This window comes from Paralichthys olivaceus, chromosome 17 (genome assembly GCF_024713975.1).
Source record: "Paralichthys olivaceus isolate ysfri-2021 chromosome 17, ASM2471397v2, whole genome shotgun sequence".
Lineage (NCBI taxonomy): Eukaryota > Metazoa > Chordata > Actinopteri > Pleuronectiformes > Paralichthyidae > Paralichthys > Paralichthys olivaceus.
This window is the reverse complement of record NC_091109.1, coordinates 5,525,107-5,543,984: the sequence shown is the minus strand read 5'-3', so window position 1 is coordinate 5,543,984 and position 18,878 is coordinate 5,525,107. Positions and strand designations below refer to the sequence as shown.

The 18,878-nt window shown below is 43.5% G+C and overlaps 1 protein-coding gene across 3 annotated transcripts; it reads right to left on the bottom strand.

Moving 5' to 3' along the window:
- Positions 1-4,026: 4,026 nt before the first annotated feature.
- crispld1a (cysteine-rich secretory protein LCCL domain containing 1a) lies at positions 4,027-17,803 on the bottom strand. Of its 3 annotated transcripts, none has more exons than XM_020087346.2 (15): positions 17,529-17,803; positions 16,750-17,083; positions 10,601-10,719; positions 9,302-9,434; positions 9,108-9,223; positions 8,829-8,929; positions 8,555-8,746; positions 7,812-7,872; positions 7,663-7,729; positions 7,384-7,514; positions 7,231-7,274; positions 7,048-7,120; positions 6,873-6,948; positions 6,652-6,785; positions 4,027-5,060 (listed from the first exon to the last, which is right to left on the bottom strand). In XM_020087346.2, exons 2-15 carry the CDS (start codon positions 17,008-17,010, stop codon positions 5,009-5,011), a joined length of 1,560 nt encoding a protein of 519 aa, XP_019942905.2. In that variant the 5' UTR covers positions 17,011-17,083; positions 17,529-17,803; the 3' UTR covers positions 4,027-5,008. The 3 variants fall into 3 exon arrangements, with proteins under 3 accessions (XP_019942905.2, XP_019942906.2, XP_069369109.1); XM_020087347.2 differs by having other exon boundaries at positions 4,875-5,060; positions 8,555-8,722; positions 17,529-17,669; XM_069513008.1 differs by lacking the exon at positions 8,555-8,746 and having other exon boundaries at positions 4,875-5,060; positions 17,529-17,669.
- Between the last annotated feature and the right edge of the window lie 1,075 nt (positions 17,804-18,878).

The window sequence follows — 18,878 nt, the reverse complement described above, 5'->3', positions numbered from 1 at the left end:
CTTTTACATGTGGCTCACATCTGCATCCAAAACCGCTTCACTGACACCTATTTACACAGGAACAAATGTCAGAGTGAGTGTGCAAGTTGTTGATTATTAATTGTGTGTGCTTGGTAATAAAGCATTTTAAATCATAACAATGTGTGCACATAAAGATGCAGGGCAACATGTAAATATGTAGAAACCCAATGCAGCGTTAAACATAATCTGTCAGGAGAACCTATGCCAGATGTTCTTAATTGGGTTTTCTCACCTGAGTATACGTGTTGCAGCAGAAAAAAAGCTCACGTGTCTTAATTTTCCTGTCAAACAAAGGGACCTTTTCTCTTCGAAAGCCAAATATATTTGTGTTGGGACTGAAGAACAGAGGAACTTTTTGATCCTCCTGCCCGTTGCAATTAACCTGGTGCAACACGTTGGCGAAGTCTGAGCTGCTGACATTGTGCGAAGCTGTTGAGACTCCAGAGCGCTGAAAAATGGCACTATTTTGTTCTAGGAGTGAGTGAGCACCACCAATATGCTCACATTACAGATTATGCCAGCGTGCTGGAGCCATTCACAAGAGTTTCACATTAGTTTGACAGTATTAGGTCACACTGTTCACACCTCAGTAAAATAGTCCAATAAGGAAAGCCTGTCACATTTTTCACTGCCTTTAAGAAGAAATACTGAACGCAAGTTTGAAGATAATCTTTTATCCAATTAGCTTTTCTTGTTTCAAGGTGGAATAATCATCCCCTCAAGGAAGAAACATGCAGCACACTGAAGAGCAAAAAGCATTAAATGCATCTTCAACCATCCCTCTGTTCACCCCCGCACCAACACGTTTTAAGTATCACTTTGAAAATCCGATAAATGGATGGACTCGAACAGCAATTTGAGATTTTCAATTTCACTCCAATATAGTGGTGTGGGTTAGGCAAGCCAGTTGTAAATGAATGGTTATTATAAATCAAATGTCTAACATTTGTCAGAGGTTTGTTTTAAAAGTGTGGAGGCCTAAAATAACTCAATAATTATATGAGTCACCTTGCCACTCAGGAAAAACTCATTTTTTTTCCTCCACCAAAGTACCCACTCCATCTTTGCAAAAACAAATTCACAGTGTGGCTATGTACATGTAATATTTTTGGATCACGAGGGGGGAAAAAGAGCTCCCCCTCCATCCCTGTCAAATTTTATGTTTTGTTCATCTGCCAAAGTAAAGGTTTGACGAGAAGGAACACAGTCATTACCACTGGCAGCCATAACTTTTCACCTCGGCGCTGGCGGCTTCCCTGACTGCATCACTGCTATCTGATTCCCATCCAGCCACGGTGAGACAGGCGGCACATAAACAGGTGAGTAAGTGAGAAAAAAATACAATTAAACCCAAATATACAGCACATGCACTCAAACATATGCAGCACAGACAGATTCAGAAGCACACACAAACTCTGTCTGCCTCCTCTCTGTCTTTCCCTCTCCTCAGGTATATATGCTTTCTTTGACACAGTCTGCCAGTCTGCTGCCATGCAGCGCCACATTTAGCTCAGCGAGAAGCGTCAGACTGCAGCAGACCAGAGCACAGTGAGGAGGTTATTAATGGCCTTCCTTATTTTAAACGACAGTGTGAAAACACTGGTGGCACCATTCAGGCCCTGCTAGCTGCAAGCTTGTCTTTCATCCCATCTGTCTACACGCCGCTCAGTCTCCTTGCTCCTAATGGGCCCATGGCTGTCGCTCTGTCACTTTACGCTTACTGCACCTTCATGTCTGTCTGCTGGGTCACATACAAACGGGACACGATAATCCGTCACCGTTATTTCTGTATTGTTTTCATAAACTCTAATGCTGGAGATGCACTTGTCTCAAACCGCGCATACACATCATGGCCTTGCGTATCCATTTGGTTCCTCGGTTGTGCACATCCTCAGAAATGAACGTGGTGTGTTCACAAGATGCAGTACACACAGGAAGGGTAGGGGGCAATGTAGAGGCTGCACAAGATCTTGTGTCGCCAAGTTTTTTATTTTTTTTACAAAATGCAAACGTGGTAGCAAAGAGTCTGCGTTCTGTGGTGTGCCCCCTAGTGGAAAACTCTACACATGTATGTGAACGTGCACCTCAACATCAAGTATATACACTGCATAATAGTTTGGGATAGATGTGGAACTCTGTGTCATGTTCAGGAAGGTGTCAGAAAAAATCAAAACTTCAAAACACTTCTACCCCCCCCGAGCCTTCAGGTTATCTCTCTGCCCTTTACTCTGTCCTGCAATTTCTCCCGTTTGCTCTCCCTCTTGTCCTCTTTCTTTTCATTCTTCATCATCGCACCCTCCTGCGAATTTTGACACCTGTCTGATGTATGCCTCTCTATTCTCCTGCAGAACCTGGGCACGCATGGACGGCCTATCAATCACTCCGCAGCGGACGTCAGCCGTCAGCCAATTGCAAGTGAGTGGTTTTAATAGAAACGTGATGGTGTCAGAGCATAAATGAGTGTGTGTGCGTGACTGTTGCAGCAAGTATGAATATAATATTGTTTTTCCATGCAAAGGGTGTAATAAGTTACAGAAGTATTAGAGGATGTCAACCTCCTCTACACAAACACACAATATCTCCTTTTTCTCATAGTCAATGATGAAGTTGTTGCTCCTATGTGAGTTTCAGCATGACTCTAGTGTGTACTTTTACTACAATGACGTATACTAATGCAAATAGATGTGTAATCACCATTCCCGCACCTTTAAAACACAGCAAATGAAGATGAAGATTGTATTTGTGTTGTGTCACATCAGTGCCACCCCGTCAGTGGCTGAATTATCTATGTATAAGCCATCATGATTTAGTCGGGCTTGTCTGGGCAGTAACAACGACTGGCAGCTTGAGTCACAACCTATTGCAGCCCACCAGACATCATAACACTGTCGGACCACAATATGGTGGAAACCATTATGGATTGGTCATTTCACTCCGCTGCTGCTCAGAAGCAAATGAGGAGTGACAACTCTGCTCCCCGGTGACGGATCTTGAGAGGAAAGCTGGGACATTTCAAATCAAATGCTTCCACCCTCTGAGTTTTGAATGAATAACCGGTGTGGATGTGTGTGGGGGTGTCACATCCTGTGAGACTTTGACATCAGTAGTGCAAGTTTCTCCCTCAAATGCAGTTATGTCCCTGGAAGTCTGGGGGATTGGGTTCAGTCTTTATTCGACCCTCAAAAATCAAACCTTTTCTGTTACTCCCCCGAGGTACTTTGATCCTCTGTGTTTTGGCTCCGCATGCTTATCCACTGGGCCAGAGCAAATGTGAAATGACTCATTGCCGTTGAGGTTTTAACACAGATTGTCAGTTTTAATATGAGGTTATTTTGACCCAGATTGACCCATATCACACAAAGTGCTCAAGGCCTCTGACAGATGAGTGTGGAGTGCAAATACTTTAAAGTTTATGTTGTGTGTAGCCTTTTCATTTGTGGACAATTAAGAGATTTCCTGTCAAAGTCTGCAGCTACAAAATATTATTTACATGTTCGTTTTCAAGGGGTTGGGTTTCGTGCAAATTGACCTGTGACTATGCTTAGAAATGAATCTGAGGCAGTGCGGTGTGTGAGGCTGGGATAAATCCGTATAAGTAAACATGCGTCTGAGTTACGTTCATGTTACTTACAAAAAAAAATTCAAGAATAGGTGAAAAAAAAAACATGCAGCGCCACCCCGTTCTCCACAGCCACCACAGATTTAGAGCAGGAAATCCAATACTAACATTAGTCTGAAAGGGACATTTGTCAATTTCTAAAATATATTTTTACATTTCATGGAATCACATTTTTGGGCAATGGTAGGTACTTAGAGCAGATGCTATTTATTGTAAATGGATGGTTTGTGTTTAAAAAGCTCTGGATACTGATTCTTATCATAAAAGTGAATAAGTTAATATATAGGTTATAAATGTACGATGCAAAAATGCCTTTAACCAGGGTCTCTGAGAAATGTCCAATTCCCTTTTAAATGCCACAAACAAATACGTGAGAAAGTTGTGGAGGCTGTAATATTTTATTGCAAAATGGACTTTTCCTAACAACCTGAGGTAGGAAAATATATATAATGCACAGAGAAACAGAGACAACAATACAATGAATTGCCCATAACAAAGACTGTAGGATGAAAAATAAAGGCTTGTAAAATAAAAAAATATGAGCAGATATATGTGTTGTCATTCCCCAGCACACAGCATGAAATGAAGCTGCTGCATAGTATTGTTTCTGTTTATCAACGTCAAAGGGAGATGAATAGATATGACATGAAAACAACTTTAGCAGCAGCATCCAGTAATGCATGTGATGCAACGGAGTAAGGTACATAGGTTTTGTTAAGAGATAACGACTCTGAGGGATGAGTTTACTTCCTGACCTGCAGGGAGTTTTAACTAAACCACATCACACCAGCAAATTACAACGAAAATACAGAGAACATATAGCAGCATCCTTTATAAATCATATCACTGTAAAGCATAATCATATAAAAATAAAAGTATAACAATCTGTTCTCCGATCATTAAAAAAAGTACAAAATATGACAAGACACCCCTCCAGAGCACCAATAAAAATGTGCCAGACAATGATCATGATATTCATCCTCAAGTGCCATTACGTTGTTATATCATAGTATTTCTATAATCAGTATTTGTAAAGAGCTACTTGTTTGAAAAGGCAAGACAACGGCACAAAGACAAAACATTCCTATTAACAGATATTTACAACAACTTGGAGCAAACCATTCAGAGATATTTACAGTTCATAAAGACAGAATTCAAACTCCATGCAAGGGAGAGAAACGGGTTCGTATTGTGTGTGTGTCAAGTTTTTGTTGCTGGGTTTACACTGTCATGGAGACGACCCCTAACCCCTGCGGTGTAGCAAAGCCAGAAACATTTCACTCATTGAGTTTGACAACAGGGCTTGATTACTGCCTATTCAACAGCCCAAGTGCACTTTCTGTTTGGTGAAGCCGCCCTCTGGGGCACTCAAATCACGGCGAACACCCGGAACGCCTTTCCTCCGGGGGGGTTCTGAAGGCTGCAGGGGGAAGAGAGGAACAAGAGGGAGAGTCAGCTCGGGTGCGGCATGTGTCAGACACAGAACATGTCCCAGCCTCTTTGAAAGAGAGGGAGACGTATAGATGACGGACCCGCACAAACAGATAGACTTCAGCTTTTACGGAGAAAAGGGCGCGTCAGTGTGTTGTCTGACACTCTGATGACAGATTAGACACAAACAGCGGCTCCCTGAGAAAACAGATAAACCAGCCATTTTTACACAAACACAGGGGACGTTGTGTGTTAATCCAACAAAGACAGACACGTTGTGGCGCTAAAGCAGACAGATAAATGATGGGCAGATAATAACGGACGTCAGGCATCTCTCCAGAGTGACAAAGATAAATGTGGTGGAGAGAGACAAGGGGAGCGGGAGAGGAAAGAGGGAGTGAGGGAAGGCCACAAAAAAAAAGGACTGTGAGTGTTTGTCCTCCACACAGGTCATGTTTACAACAGTCATTCTGTAGACCACTGAACCACCCAGAGTAAAGTAGTGTAATATCTTTCAAATAAGTGGAACACACTGTGGGTCACTTTTAGCTTGAAGAACCTATAACCTTAACGCTGCTAGAACCTGGTACAGAACGGATTCAATGCCGTGCACGATGCTGTGCTGTGTTTGCACTGTGTCATTCCAAGGCCTTGCCTATTTTGCAAATTTTACTTAATAACCCATCTTTCAACAAGATTCATGGGGTTTGGTGAGACAACAAGCAGATAGGTCAGGTCTGTACTTGATAGGTTGAATTAAATTTCTAATTTTCCACTCAACATAGCCTGTATTTCACTTCCATGTCTTTTCCAGTGTGTTTGTTGTGGCAGCATTCGGAGGATTTGATATAAGTGTTTTAAGATAAGATTGACGAGATAAGCCTTTATTAATCCCAAATGAAATTCTTGTGCCAGCTTGCTCCACGATATCAGTACAGAACAATATAAGTAGAATAGAATACTGTAAAAAATCCAAATCCAAAGTAGTGAAAATAAAGTAAAAGTATGTGTATTGTAAATTAAATAAAATTAAGTGTAAAGAGAGAAAGTAATACTTAATTAAAGTGGCAGTAAGTTGACTTACTAGCAAAAAATCAACTCATCTCAGGACAGCATAGGAGTGTACTCATCTTCTCTAGTCTAATTGCCAGGCAATTAATTATTTTAAACCAGAAGCAGCCTAATCACCTTTCCATGTGCACGGCATAAGAGATGTAATGAACTGCCTGGATCGTGGAAAGATAAGGTCCACACAGGAGGGCAGAGGAGATGAATTCCTCTCCACCTGAGAGCCATTGATTTCTCATTCCTCCTCTCTGTTCCTCAGCAAATGAACCGCCTCACTTTGTCCAAAGATCTAAGAAAGATCTGAAATAAGACTATATCCTTAAATAATAATTGTATATCAGACTCTCACTGATGTTAAATGTTTTTAACACCCTATTGATTTTATGTGTAAAAAATATGTCTGGTTATCCCAATACTGCAGAAAAACACTAGAACTCAGTATGTGCTACATCCTGGCCCGACAGATAACCAATAGCAATTGTAGATCAGCCATGAGACCAGCCATCACAAACCTCTCTGAGGAAATGCCGTTTTGGTGTGAAGCGATGTAATGTCTTCGTTTGTCCACTGGCATCACATCAATGTAACCGCCCGCTTCGTTCCTGATGACTCCAGCGTGGACTGCTGCCCGACATATACTGGACTTCTACAAAAGGAAAGGAAACGTGAGACATGTTTATTCATTTCTGTTTTTAAAAAATACATGAATTCAGCTTCAAAATGTGGGACTTACATCAGAGTATATTCTGGTTCCAATGACTCTGGATATGTGTGGGTTCTCTTCTGAACAGCTTCTCGGGCAGTATAACCTACAAAGAGAACAAGTGGACACGATGGTAATGACTAGAATTTACATAAACGCGGGGGAACTCGTGAAATCAAAGGCACATGTGCAGTCAGATTCATACCTTGGACAGTGTTTTGCAGGTTTTTGATAAGGACACAACTGTGCAACTGTGGTCTCACACGTGATGGCTTTGACTGTAGAAAAACACAGACAGTGCCAATAAATACAACAATGCAGCACAGCTTTTATGAAGCAAGTTAATATGAAGTGTAACATATCTGTGTCACATTACAGTCAGACTAACCTGAAACTCTGAAAACTGTGAAGGAATTAGCACTTTGATATTTTCTGTAAAGAGGAAATAAAAGACAATTTTTAATTTATTGTCAGTATGTTTGATCAGTTTTGCGTTCGAATATAATTCATTCTAACTTCAAGTATAATATAAATGTCTCACCCTGTAGACTGGACTCCATTCTTGTTGGATTTGATGAAAAAGTCCTTTCTGCCTTGTCTTGTTACATCCATCCATCCTCCATCATTATCGATGACACCAGCATGTAGACCGGCTCTGCACACACTGGATTGCTGCAAAAAAATAGAACATTTATTACATTTGGATTGCAGCTCATTTGCTGACACGCAAGTAAACTGATGTCTCTTTGATGTCTTTTGGCAGAGCATGCAGCTGTGAATACCGTGTCCGTGTTGGATCTGTATCAACATGTCTACTCACCATTTCATAGTACACTGTCCCAACTACTTTCCCTGTAGCATCCAGGCACCCAGCAGGACACTCATATCTGCAGATTAATAAGATAATGTGAAATGTTTTGCACACACAGCTTTGTGTTGTTCATCGATTGTATTCAATCTTAGTTTTACCTGTTGCATGCTGTTCCTTTGCACTGATCTCGGAGTTTAGTGTCACAGGTCACAAGCTGACCTGAAACACACAGGCATAAAGACGTTTCAGTGATCGTACAGGACACAACGCATATGAAGCGGCCGCTCCGATGCAGGCGGCTAACTTTAATCTGAAACCTGAGTTGACTGAAACTCTGCGAGGACTATTGTTGTTGTGATGCTTCGGGAATCAAAGAGGAGAATTCCTGCTGCGTGGTTTCGGGGTGGTCAGCAGTACTGGAGGAAGTGTCTCAGCTTACAAGCACAGGCAGAGAGGAAGCCATTTAAAAACCACAGCGAGCCCCCCGCTCACCCCTCAGCCCCTCTCAGCCATCCAAAAGCAAACACACACTCAGGGGGATCATGCTAAAATAGACCTCCCCTCCCTGCTCCCAAGAGTGACTTTCAATATTAAGTCCACTTGAGAAACTGTCATGGTTAATCAGGGAGATGACGGATAAAGAGCACAGAAAATCAAGGCAATTTAAGAGAAATTGGACTGAAATGTTTCCGGTGGTTTTTCCTGCTCTTGTTCTCCATTCTTGCTCGTAGAAAACTGAGCAGGCAGCTTCTCCCAAATTCTTTGGTTTTAACCCAATTTTGAAAAGCAGTTTTTGTTACAGCAGATTCCTAAAACCAGATCCTGCACCCCCCCCCCCCCCCCCCCCCCCCCATTTTGAGATGTAACTAGATACAGAATAAACAGTTAAATGGCAGCTTACACATCTGCTGTGTGTTGACCACTTCATTCTTCTGCAGGTCCTCTGTGGGGGGCTTGGTGGGAGCCGGGGCAGGGAGACTTGGAGGCTCGGGTTTGGAGGCCCGCGACCGGGGCTTCTGCGGAGTGCGAGGGGCCTCCTGCTCGATGAAGTTGTTTTCCTCTGTTTCCTCTTGTGGAGGATAGGAACTGTCATCTTCAAGTAAAGTCACAAAAACAAGGGTAATAAGGTTTTTTTTTCTTCTTCCTCTTTCTCGATTTCTCCCCCACACACATACCTTTGTAGCAGAGGTTGTCCTTGCAGCTACCTCCATAGCTGGGGGGGCAGGCGGAGCAAGGGGTGCCATGTTTGTAAGGCGAATAGCCCCACCAGTTTCCCCTGTTCGAGTCATATGAAAAGCAAACAGATAAATATGCTGCTTTCCAACCTCCTCATTTTTACTGTGAGAGAAACTGTCACATCATAATGGCACAAGTTCGACGTAAGATCATTGTTCTCGTGCAGCCTGTATCTCAGTCACGTATCTGTGGAAGTACATCACAACAAATGTGCTCACTTTGGTGAGTAGTTGCAGACGAGGTAGACGGCTTTGGCCCAAATCTGTCCCCACACATTCATGTTGTAGCACATGTTGACTGCGCAGCCGATCCGACTGCTGGTGGCCCACACCAGCTGCAAGAGAATGAAGGAGACGGACAGTGAAACACAAGCTCCAGACAATACAATAAAATCCAGACGTACAGCAGCTACCTGTGTGTAATGAGTGCAAACTGGGCCAGAGCATCTGAAGGGGCAGTGGGGGTTACACTCCTGAGGGTAAGGGAAGGAGTAGTCTTTCACTTCGTCGTACCAGGCCTGCACGTGGAAAGTGGGCGGACGATACCTGGAGAGATGAGACACCAAAGTTCACATCATTACTTTTGTCTTGTTCCTCTGTTGGCGAGGGAGTTTGGTTTTATGCATGAAAGCTGCTCCCTGCTCACTGCAGGTCCTTGTACAACACCCACATTTAAGGGTGACCTTTATGTGTTGCTTGATATTTGAATAATTGCTAGTGCAAAACAAAAACCCTTGTACATATAAATGGCAAATGGAAATTCATACATATTCTTTCAGAAACTATTAAGTTTGTAAAAGCATTGTTCAGAATATAAATTTGCATAAGTAGCAGCTGAGGAGGACTTCCAACTTCCAAACTATAAAATATGGCCTGAAAGGACATGAGACCTTACAGGCACGATGAAACCTTTACAGAACATGTATGAAAAGTTCAAATGAATTACACTCAGTCACGCCATCAACATGTGTCGCCTAGTTACCATCTGCACTCAGTATCCATTGGTAACAAAGCAACGTAAACACGACTGTTGAGGCGCTTGTGCTCTGTGCATAAAGGTCAGTCACCAAGCACCGACACTGATTTGGCGCCAGGTGCAGCCAGATAATCTTATTAGAATCAAGTGGACATCTCGACGGCGGCAGAGTGACACGATTAGAAGTGGAACAAGAGACTCTTGTGTGAGGCAGTGCTGCTTTCAGGTGCACTACAGGAGGCTGAGTGAACGAATGGAACAAATTTAGTTTGTGATTCCATGAACCATTTATAGCTTTGTTGGCTCTTGGTTGTGTAACTTTGCCAGGATCACGAGAGACGTGCACAATGTATAATGTGTGCAGCATGAATGTCGCGAATGCGGCTTGATTTGTCCTCCATTTAAATATCTTGTGCAAATGTAACAGGTGGATTTAATGAATACATGATAAAGTTTCTGACTGGTATATTTGCATCTATTTAGGTAGATGTTTTCATATGTGCATATTTTCTATTGTATAACATCAGCAGAGCATGAGAGACATGCCTGTGTGTGTAGGTTCTGAGCCGACTGTATAAGCAAAATATATCTTTTGTGTTCCAACCATTGACTGTAAATAAAGATCCACATCTTCCTCCCACTGTTTCAGTTCAGTTATTCATGTCTTCTCCCCTCAACCTTTGATTGTATTTAAGTGTAAACATGCAGAAACTGTGACTTCTGAGTTATCCTTTACCTTCCCCAGTGTGCCCCCAGGTTCTGCCCAATCTGTGGCAGTAATCCTGCAGGGCCGTGCTCCCACAAACAGGTCTCAGCCCACTCCTCTGCTGTGCGCTCCAGCTCTGTGTCCCAAACCTGCACAGAAGATGAGAGAGTGAGATGTGAGTGCAGTGCGTTGAGAAATCTCCTGATCATAGGTTACAAGTTATGACAAGCTGCTGTGTCGATACGTACTGGTTTCTCAATGCAGATCTACACCGTGTTGACATTTTGCTGCCGCTGTATAAAAAGTTCTCTGACTTCCTTACTTCTCCACATGGGTTTTCCCGTAAGCTTGGGTGTTATTTAAAAAAAAAAGTTAAAGCTGTTTTTCCTTAAGTAATACCTTCCATATGTCTCTGGTGAGATGTCTGGGTACAAGCTTTTGTTTCGCTTTACCTCCCTCTCAATTGCCCTCTCAGTCAAGTTTGGCTCTGGTTGCACACTGAGGGATCATGTTCCCATTTTGGGGTTTTCTGGGAATGCAAAGAGTGTCCTTCCTCTCCGCTGACCTACATTCTCCCATCAGAAATGTTAGAATAACACCAGCTGTGACTCCTCCTCTGTAGGACACTGTATGTTCCTTTAATTGCACACCTTCGCTTTCACCTTCGGAGAGGGATTTTCCAATGCGACATGTTTCTGTGAGAGACTTTATTAGTTGTGCATGTGTGTGTCGAAATGTGCGAGCGAGTGCATTGGCGTACCAACGCAGGTGTCAGAGGTTTTTACATTTCACACGTTGGACCCTGGAAGTCATAGCTTACCCTCTCTGAAATCTAATCCAATAACAAACACTTAAATAACTCCCTCGCTACCACCACCTCCGTCTCCTTCCTCCATCGTGCATCACCCACTTACAGTCCCACCAGAAACAACTGCTGTTTTCTGCATTACTCCCGAAACACACACACACACACCTGCCTAACAACAGGATGTCTGGCGGTGCTGCAAATGAACTCTTGTCTCTGAGCAGTTTCTTTTCACTCCTTGTGTTGGTTGTTGTGTGGATGTATTTATGTATTTAAAACTGCCGCTCAGAATAAATTAACAGCTGGAGACGTGGGGTATATTTTTCATTAATTTCTACACCTGCTAAGAAGTGTAGTGGGGCTTAAAGCAACCTCATATGTAGCTGCCTGAGGTCAGTCTTGCACAATAATGATAAATGATGAGTGACAGTCGGGGCTATAAGTGGAATGAGAATTTGTTTACCTGAAACACTATCTCTGCTCAGAAATGACCTCTGTTGTGTTGCAAACAATGTCAGTGTGTCAGTATTTTCATATCTATTTCCTAATGCTTGGTTATCACCCTCTTCTTCCGCTTTGATGCTCAAACAGAAACACTAGAGAGATCTAAGCCCGCTCTGAGACAATCTGGTTTCTATTCACGTCATTCTGCCCTTCGATTTTCCTCGACAAGTGACATCCTTGCCCTAAAAAACAATCAATGTTTGTGATAAGCAGACAGAAACACGCTGAACTGAGCAGCGGTAACTGCCAAATGATCTGCAAACCACAGCACATGGGACGTCCTGTTCTTGAGCAGACTCAGCACAATGTTTTTCACCATTAATGGACGGTTATGGGTCTGAAAACATTTATCTGTCACCGCAACTCTGGTAGATCTCCAGCCAACAAATATCACTAAAATGTCTGGCTTCAGCATCTAGTTGGGGAATGTTCCTGGAGACGCGTTTGGTGAGGAATGTCTCAAGTAATGAAAAAATTACAAATGCCATCGATCCAGTTAACAAACCCATTCCATCATCGCCAGGCTCGCAGAAAGAGCAGGCTCGGAAAGTCCAGAGTGCTTCTCATATGTCTCAGCTGTTGAACCTCGATAGCGGCCGGCTTGTCAAACTGTTTGTACAGTTAGCCTGACAACTAGGACACCCCCCACCCAACCACCACCCAACCGCACTTCTGCTGGGGCCTGTAAAGAAAAACACCTCCCTTGCTAGAGTCTTTCAGCACTACGCACACTGCATTGTTTATTTCACTTCACACTTCATTTGTGACCATTTCTTTTTCTTTTTTTTAAACCTGGTCATATGGTTGCATTCCAGAGGCTACAGAGGGGTACTTCCTCTGCACGTTTGGGTTTCCTGTTCATAATCAATGGTGCATGCAGAGAGGTAATGAAAAGAAGGAGAAAGATGTGGGAGTTGGAGAGAGAGGAGCTAAGAAACCTGACAGAAAAGAGGAGAGGAGGGGATGAAAGAGAAGACAAGGAGACAAAGGGATGATTTTAAAAGGAGCTTAAAAAACAAATATAGAGTATTGAGCAACACTTTTTAATGCACGACATTCCAGCTCACATCAGAGAACAGCATAAACAAGGATTGTCGGCTCAACATGAACAGGAAGCTGTTTCACTTAGTGGCACCAGACGAGTAAATGGTGCAGTTAGCCTGATATTTTACTTTGGTCTGATATTGTTTTTTGTTTTATCTTAGGTATAATAGTGGTATTATTAACTAGAATGGCACTCAGTTGAGCACGTACCTCCACCAAAGCCCAGCAGTCCCCATAATCTCATTCAAGCTGCAACACATTCCACACACTCATAGATAGCAGTTCCCTAAACTTGCCTGATTTTTTTTATCATCAAGATCAAGAATAATTTTCTTGGGAATCCGGGAAAATGAAACAAAAAACACCCTATGTCACAATTTTTTAAAGAAAACAGATCCAGATCCTCACCAAACTTTACTGGGCTCTTCCCTGACTGATCCTCCATCCTTCCACCAAGTGTTGTGGAAATCTCTACAGTTGTGTTTTGTGTAATCTTGCTTCCAAATAAGGTAAATATCAACCTATCAGCTCTAGAGCTATATCTATCTCCAGAGAACAGTTGCACAAAAGCTTTTCCTTTCTTATTTCATTGATCAATAACAGTTGTTTGCTTCTTATTGCAGAAATCCATAAACCTGGTGCTTCACCACAGCAGAAAGAAGCTGAGAAAGATGAACTCTGCCTTTTCCCAGGCTTGTTGACACATGCAGCTCCAGAACCACCGCTCCCACAGAGAATTTAGAGGAAGTTGGTGGGTGAAGGAATGGACTCACCAACTTTGAGCAGCTCTTAAACCCAAAAGACATTCCCATCTGGACAGGATGCAAAACTGTGAGATTCTGGTTTGATGTATGGCCAAGGAAGCAGAAGGTGTTCTGCAGGAGTGAGGGCAGGCCAAGGACGAGTAAAGAAGAGTAAAGGCTGAACCTGAGGGGATGTGGGGTTTTATCTGCCTCGGCCATGAAGGGTAGCTGAGGGTAGCTTCATCCTGCAAACTTTTACAACCATGTTGCCTGAAGGTGCTGTCATGAGTCATTCATTCTAACAGCATTAGGCACAAGTGCTGTTTACATTCTTGGCATTACATTAAGCAGGTTCAGCGTGGGCTGGGATTTGCCTCATTGCGTCTCCTGTCTGTAATATTCGTGGTTACGATGCAGCTAGTGCTCGTGAGGGCTGGAGACCGTCCTGTTTGAGGACATTAAGAATGAATGTTAATCTCAAGCTGTTGTGGTTTCACTGGAGTCCTGGATGTGGACTGGCTCCCTCTTAGGAGCTTCAGGTACCATTGAGTTCAGCTGCTGCTCTTTACATCTCGAGAAACCAAAGTGTTTTGAACAATTGTGTCAGATCTCCCTGGGCAGCTCCCTTTGAAGGTGTTCTGGATTTCTGGATGTTATCAGATGATGGTTGGACAGAACCAAGTCCCTCTGGGAGGAATTCATCACGAAGCACTAAGGGATCCTGCAAGAGACGCTGAGCAAAGCTGCTGCTGGAACAAAAGATGTTTGGGTTGCTTTGCTTAATTCTTCACCACTGGAGGCTGATAATTACTATTCATCTAAACCATTTTACCCCCACACTGACGCTGCCTGAAAACTGTTTCAGAATCCACATCACCATGATTAAATGTCTTAGATTAAGTTAATTCAAGGCAAATTTATTTTCTAGATTTAATTATTGTCTCCCAGGGCTTCACAGTTTGTGAAGCACGACAGTGAGACAACAAATATAAGTGATGAACTGAAGGCGTCCTGAGCAAAATGTCAGTAACAGCTTCATCCAGAATCACTAACATCTCTTCCACCTGAGTGAAGCCCGGTGAAACCAAGTTAAACATAAAGGCAGGTGGGGACCTTTCTCCCAAGATGCCATCTGTTTGTCTTACATCACTTCAAACGTTGACAGGTCCGTGTTTATACCTGTGGGTCAACATTTGAGTGAGGGGCAGAGCCGCTGTCCACCTCAACTGAAGCTGCACTGCAGCTCTGTGGATCGCTACGGAGTGTGAATGCTGATCCGGGGGAATTTTTTGGGCCTCTGTGTTGGATAATGACAGAATGGGAACGGAGCCACAGGGATAAGAGGGAGGGAGGCAGAGAGAGAGAGAGAGAGAAAGAGGGTAAGAAAAGGAAACAGATGAAGAGGGAGGGAGGAGAGGGATTTGAATTTATGTTATCTCCGAGTCTCTGCGATGACGGAGGGTCACTCAGGTTTCATATGATGGTTTCATACAATAACAGAGCTGATGGTCAAATGGCGTTGTATGTGCAACAGGATTTGTGCGAGTGTGTGTGTGTGTATGTGTGTGTGTGTGTGTGTATGTGTGTGTGTACATGAGTGTGTTGAGGAGCAGAGGAGCATGTCTATGAAGTCTTCCAGTACAGTGAAGCTGTGAGGTTTCTGAGAGGTGACAGCAGTTCAACACAGACAGAGGGAGAATCTGGGGGCCCCTTTCAAAATAAAATGCAGAAAAACAAAAACAAGTTTTCTGTGTGTTCAGCCTTTATTCTGATGTTTACACAACAGAATTGCAAATAAGATTTTGGCGTTTATCCCTACAAGTCGTTGTCTTTTCTTACTTTGCGCCTCTTCAAAATGTTTCTTTCTATTCTCATTTCCTCTTCATCTTCTTTTCAAATATTTCGATACCAGTTTTGCGGTCCTCTCCCCGTCCATCTGCATTTCATTGCCTCCCTCTTCCTACTCGCAAATCTCCATTATCTTCACCCCTGTATTCCCTCCTAACTTTTCTCTCTCTTTCTCTCACCTCATGTCCTCTTGTTGCATGCCTCTCCATATTTCACCCCTGGGTGCCCCTGCAGCTAAAAAAAAACAGCCGACTGTAACAGGAGACAGTAGAAAGGAGCTGAACACTGCTGGCTCAGCATTTCTCCACTAGTGTGCCTCAACCCGAGCTTCACACACACACAAGGGGTCCTCAAGTCCAACCTCTCAATTATACAATTACACAGTCCAGCAATTGCCCCCAGCACGAACTGTTTATTTGCCTTCACCATAGAATAATACTGCCTTTTGTTCTGTAGCTCTTTAAGCGGAGATGAAACGATGATAAAACCTCATTATCCTCTGCACAGTGGTGATATTTAACCTCTAAGTGCCGCTGGTGGCAATGCACTGTGGCGGTCAAGCAGCGCCTACACATGTAGTGTACTTGGAAAACTTCCAGATCTGCGGAGCACTAACTTTTAGAAGGTGTGTCGTGCCTGTGCGTGTGTGTTTGTGTGTGTGTGTGTGTGTGTGTGTGTTTGTGTGTGTGTGTGTGTGTGTGTGTGTGTGTGTGTGTGTGTGTGTGTGTGTGTGTGTGTGTGTGTGTGTGTGTTTAGTGGGGGGTGAGACAGCTGGTAAAACAAGCCCTGGTGCCGTGCTCTGATTCTAATTGCACTGTGAAAAGTGATCTGGCGCTGTACACACATGTGATGGCCAGGGGATAAAGTCAAACAAATCTGTTAGCATGAGTAAAAAAACCAGAGTAGTAATGTGATCATTGGCAAGTCAGTGGAATTCTTCTCTTCTGGCAAAACAACCAAAAGTCACATGGGTATAAACTTTCTTGTGTGTGTGTGTGTGTGTGTGTGAAGGTCCTTAGATGTTGGCATGCTGCTCATGAGTGAGTCAAGTGGAACAAGTGCCAGAGTGGTCAGGTGACTGGGTCAGTCCTGAACTCTACGGAGCACAAGCGTGCAGAACTCTCGGGAGTTCAGAATGGGGTCAAAGAGTTTTAACACATAAATTCCATCAAACTTTTGGAATCATTTTGAAGGTGCACGTCCGACACCTCCCTCTGCATCCTCCATCCACCTACCATGTACTCCATATTGGACGAGGGCGGGTACACCTGGCCTCTGAGCTTGTTGTGGAGGTCCAGGATGAGCTGAGCGTCGCTGTCGGTGATGGCCCTCTTCCCCCTCTGCTTGGCCTCCCACCAGTCCCCGTCCTCGTCCAGATACTTGTCCAGGATCTGCTGCCAGCCCGTGGAGTTGGGGAGCATCACCATGGAGGTGGCGGCCTGGAGCAGCAGGAGCAGGGACGCGCCCCTCAGCCAGTGCAGGGATTCACGACACATTCTTGGCAGTGACGGTGGTGATGCTCTCAGATTGAATCAGGCTGGGCAGGAAGAAGGTGTCTCGGTCTATGAGCTGGAAAAAGAGCCGGGGGGAGAGAGCGAAGCTGAAATAACTGTTCTGCATCAAATCGATGAATAACTTGGGTCAATACTGAGCTCGGTGTGGACAGAACATTGGCCTGCAGATACTGCGGTTCACTGAGGGTGAGCTGGCAGGCTGGGGGTGAGAGACATTCCTGCAAGTGTGGAACTTCCTTGAATATTTCACAACTTTTTTCCTAAGTAAGGATAGAAAAGCTTCAAATCACATAAGAAGAGGAGGCAGTTAAGTGCACAGAATGATTCATCATGCAGCTAATGTACTCACACTGCTGTATGTGTGTATACTTTGGTACTTCTTTGGTATGCGTGCTGCAGTGCTGACAAAACGAGCCAATACCTAATGGAAGATTGTAGACGTGTAATGCACATGGAAATGGAAAACTGAGTGGTGTGATTTAACTCTGGAGATAATTTACCTTTTAATGAATTGGATCAGAGCCCTCTCCTCCAGATGCTGACAGAGATCTGGCTGTGAGAAGACGTCTGCAGCAGGAAGAGATTATGAAGAATAAAAAAACTTTTAAAAATCCGTCTTCAGAGTTGTGGAGCTCAGGTGGAGCAGTGAGCAGTCGCTGGCTGAAGTCTGGTGCGTAAATCACAGAGGCGCTCGATCCGTTTTCACCAGCCTGCTGACAGACAAAGTTCAAGTCTCTCCTCTTTCGGGATTCTCGCTCCGAAGCTGCACGAGCATCACTTATCCACATTTTTATCCTCAGCTTGGCTGCGGTGCGAGAGAGCCGCCCCCCCCACCGGCCCGACCACGCCCCTCCACACATGGAACCGGCCCACATTCGTTTGTGCCAGGGACCTTTGCGCGCGTCCTGGAGTCGTGCGCGGCAGAACCTGAGCCTGTTCTGTATAATCTGAGCAAAAACTTCATTTCTTTACGTCAGTGTTGTGATCAGCAAGTTAAAAGTGAGACCCTGTGACACACACATGCACAGAAAGTCTCTTTTCCGCAGCAAAAGCACACAATCCAGTAAAAGTCCTGCATAATCTTTATTGTTTACTGTCCCCAGTATAGTAAATTTATATTAACTGTTACTTTAAAATATATCTTATGATATAACATCTGCTTTAACGGCTATAATGTACAGACATTCAAGGATGCTGGGAGTGGGGGTGCTGAGGGGGCTGCAGCCCGCTGAAACTGCAAGGCCAAAAGAAAAATATGAAGGAATATGACCTACAAAATAAAATGTGATTCTAAGATGGAGGAGTAGGCGGAGAGTTGTGGTGTGAATGGAAACTATATAGTTCAGGATTGTGAGAGCTGACCTTTGTGTGATTCTGATTACATCATGATTACATCATTAACATAGGAGTGAAATACAATTATTATTATTATTATTAGAATAATCAATCATTTTTTAGCATTAAATTACATTGATAATTGCTTCTTGTGCACTTTTAACAAGAAGTACAAAGTGTTGCAGAACAAGAAAACAAATGGTTCAAATACATGAATAATAATGGTAATATTAATGACAGAGACCAATAACAGGCAATAAGTTGAGGAATACATCTAAAAGCATGTCATTCCAAGTAAATGCAGGAAAATTCCATCTCAAAAACATTTTTATTTTAGATTTAAAAGAATACTCTCAGACACATTACCTTAATTCACCATCATGTTTAACTTTATGAATAAGGCTGTGGCTCAGGGAGTAGAGTGGGTCGTCCACTAATCAGAAGGTTGAAGGTTTTAATCACCTGCCCCTTTGCATGCCAAAGTGTCTCGAGCAAGATACTGAGCCCCAAAAAGT

Coding starts and splice junctions, on each gene's coding strand:
- crispld1a (XM_020087346.2), bottom strand. CDS start 17,010: ATGTGTCGTGAATCCCTGCACTGGCTGAGGGGCGCGTCCCTGCTCCTG. Junction 7,873..8,554: donor GGTCAACACACAGCAGATGT/GTAAGCTGCCAT, acceptor TGTGTGTTTCAG/GTCAGCTTGTGACCTGTGAC. Junction 7,275..7,383: donor AATGGAGTCCAGTCTACAGG/GTGAGACATTTA, acceptor TCCTCTTTACAG/AAAATATCAAAGTGCTAATT.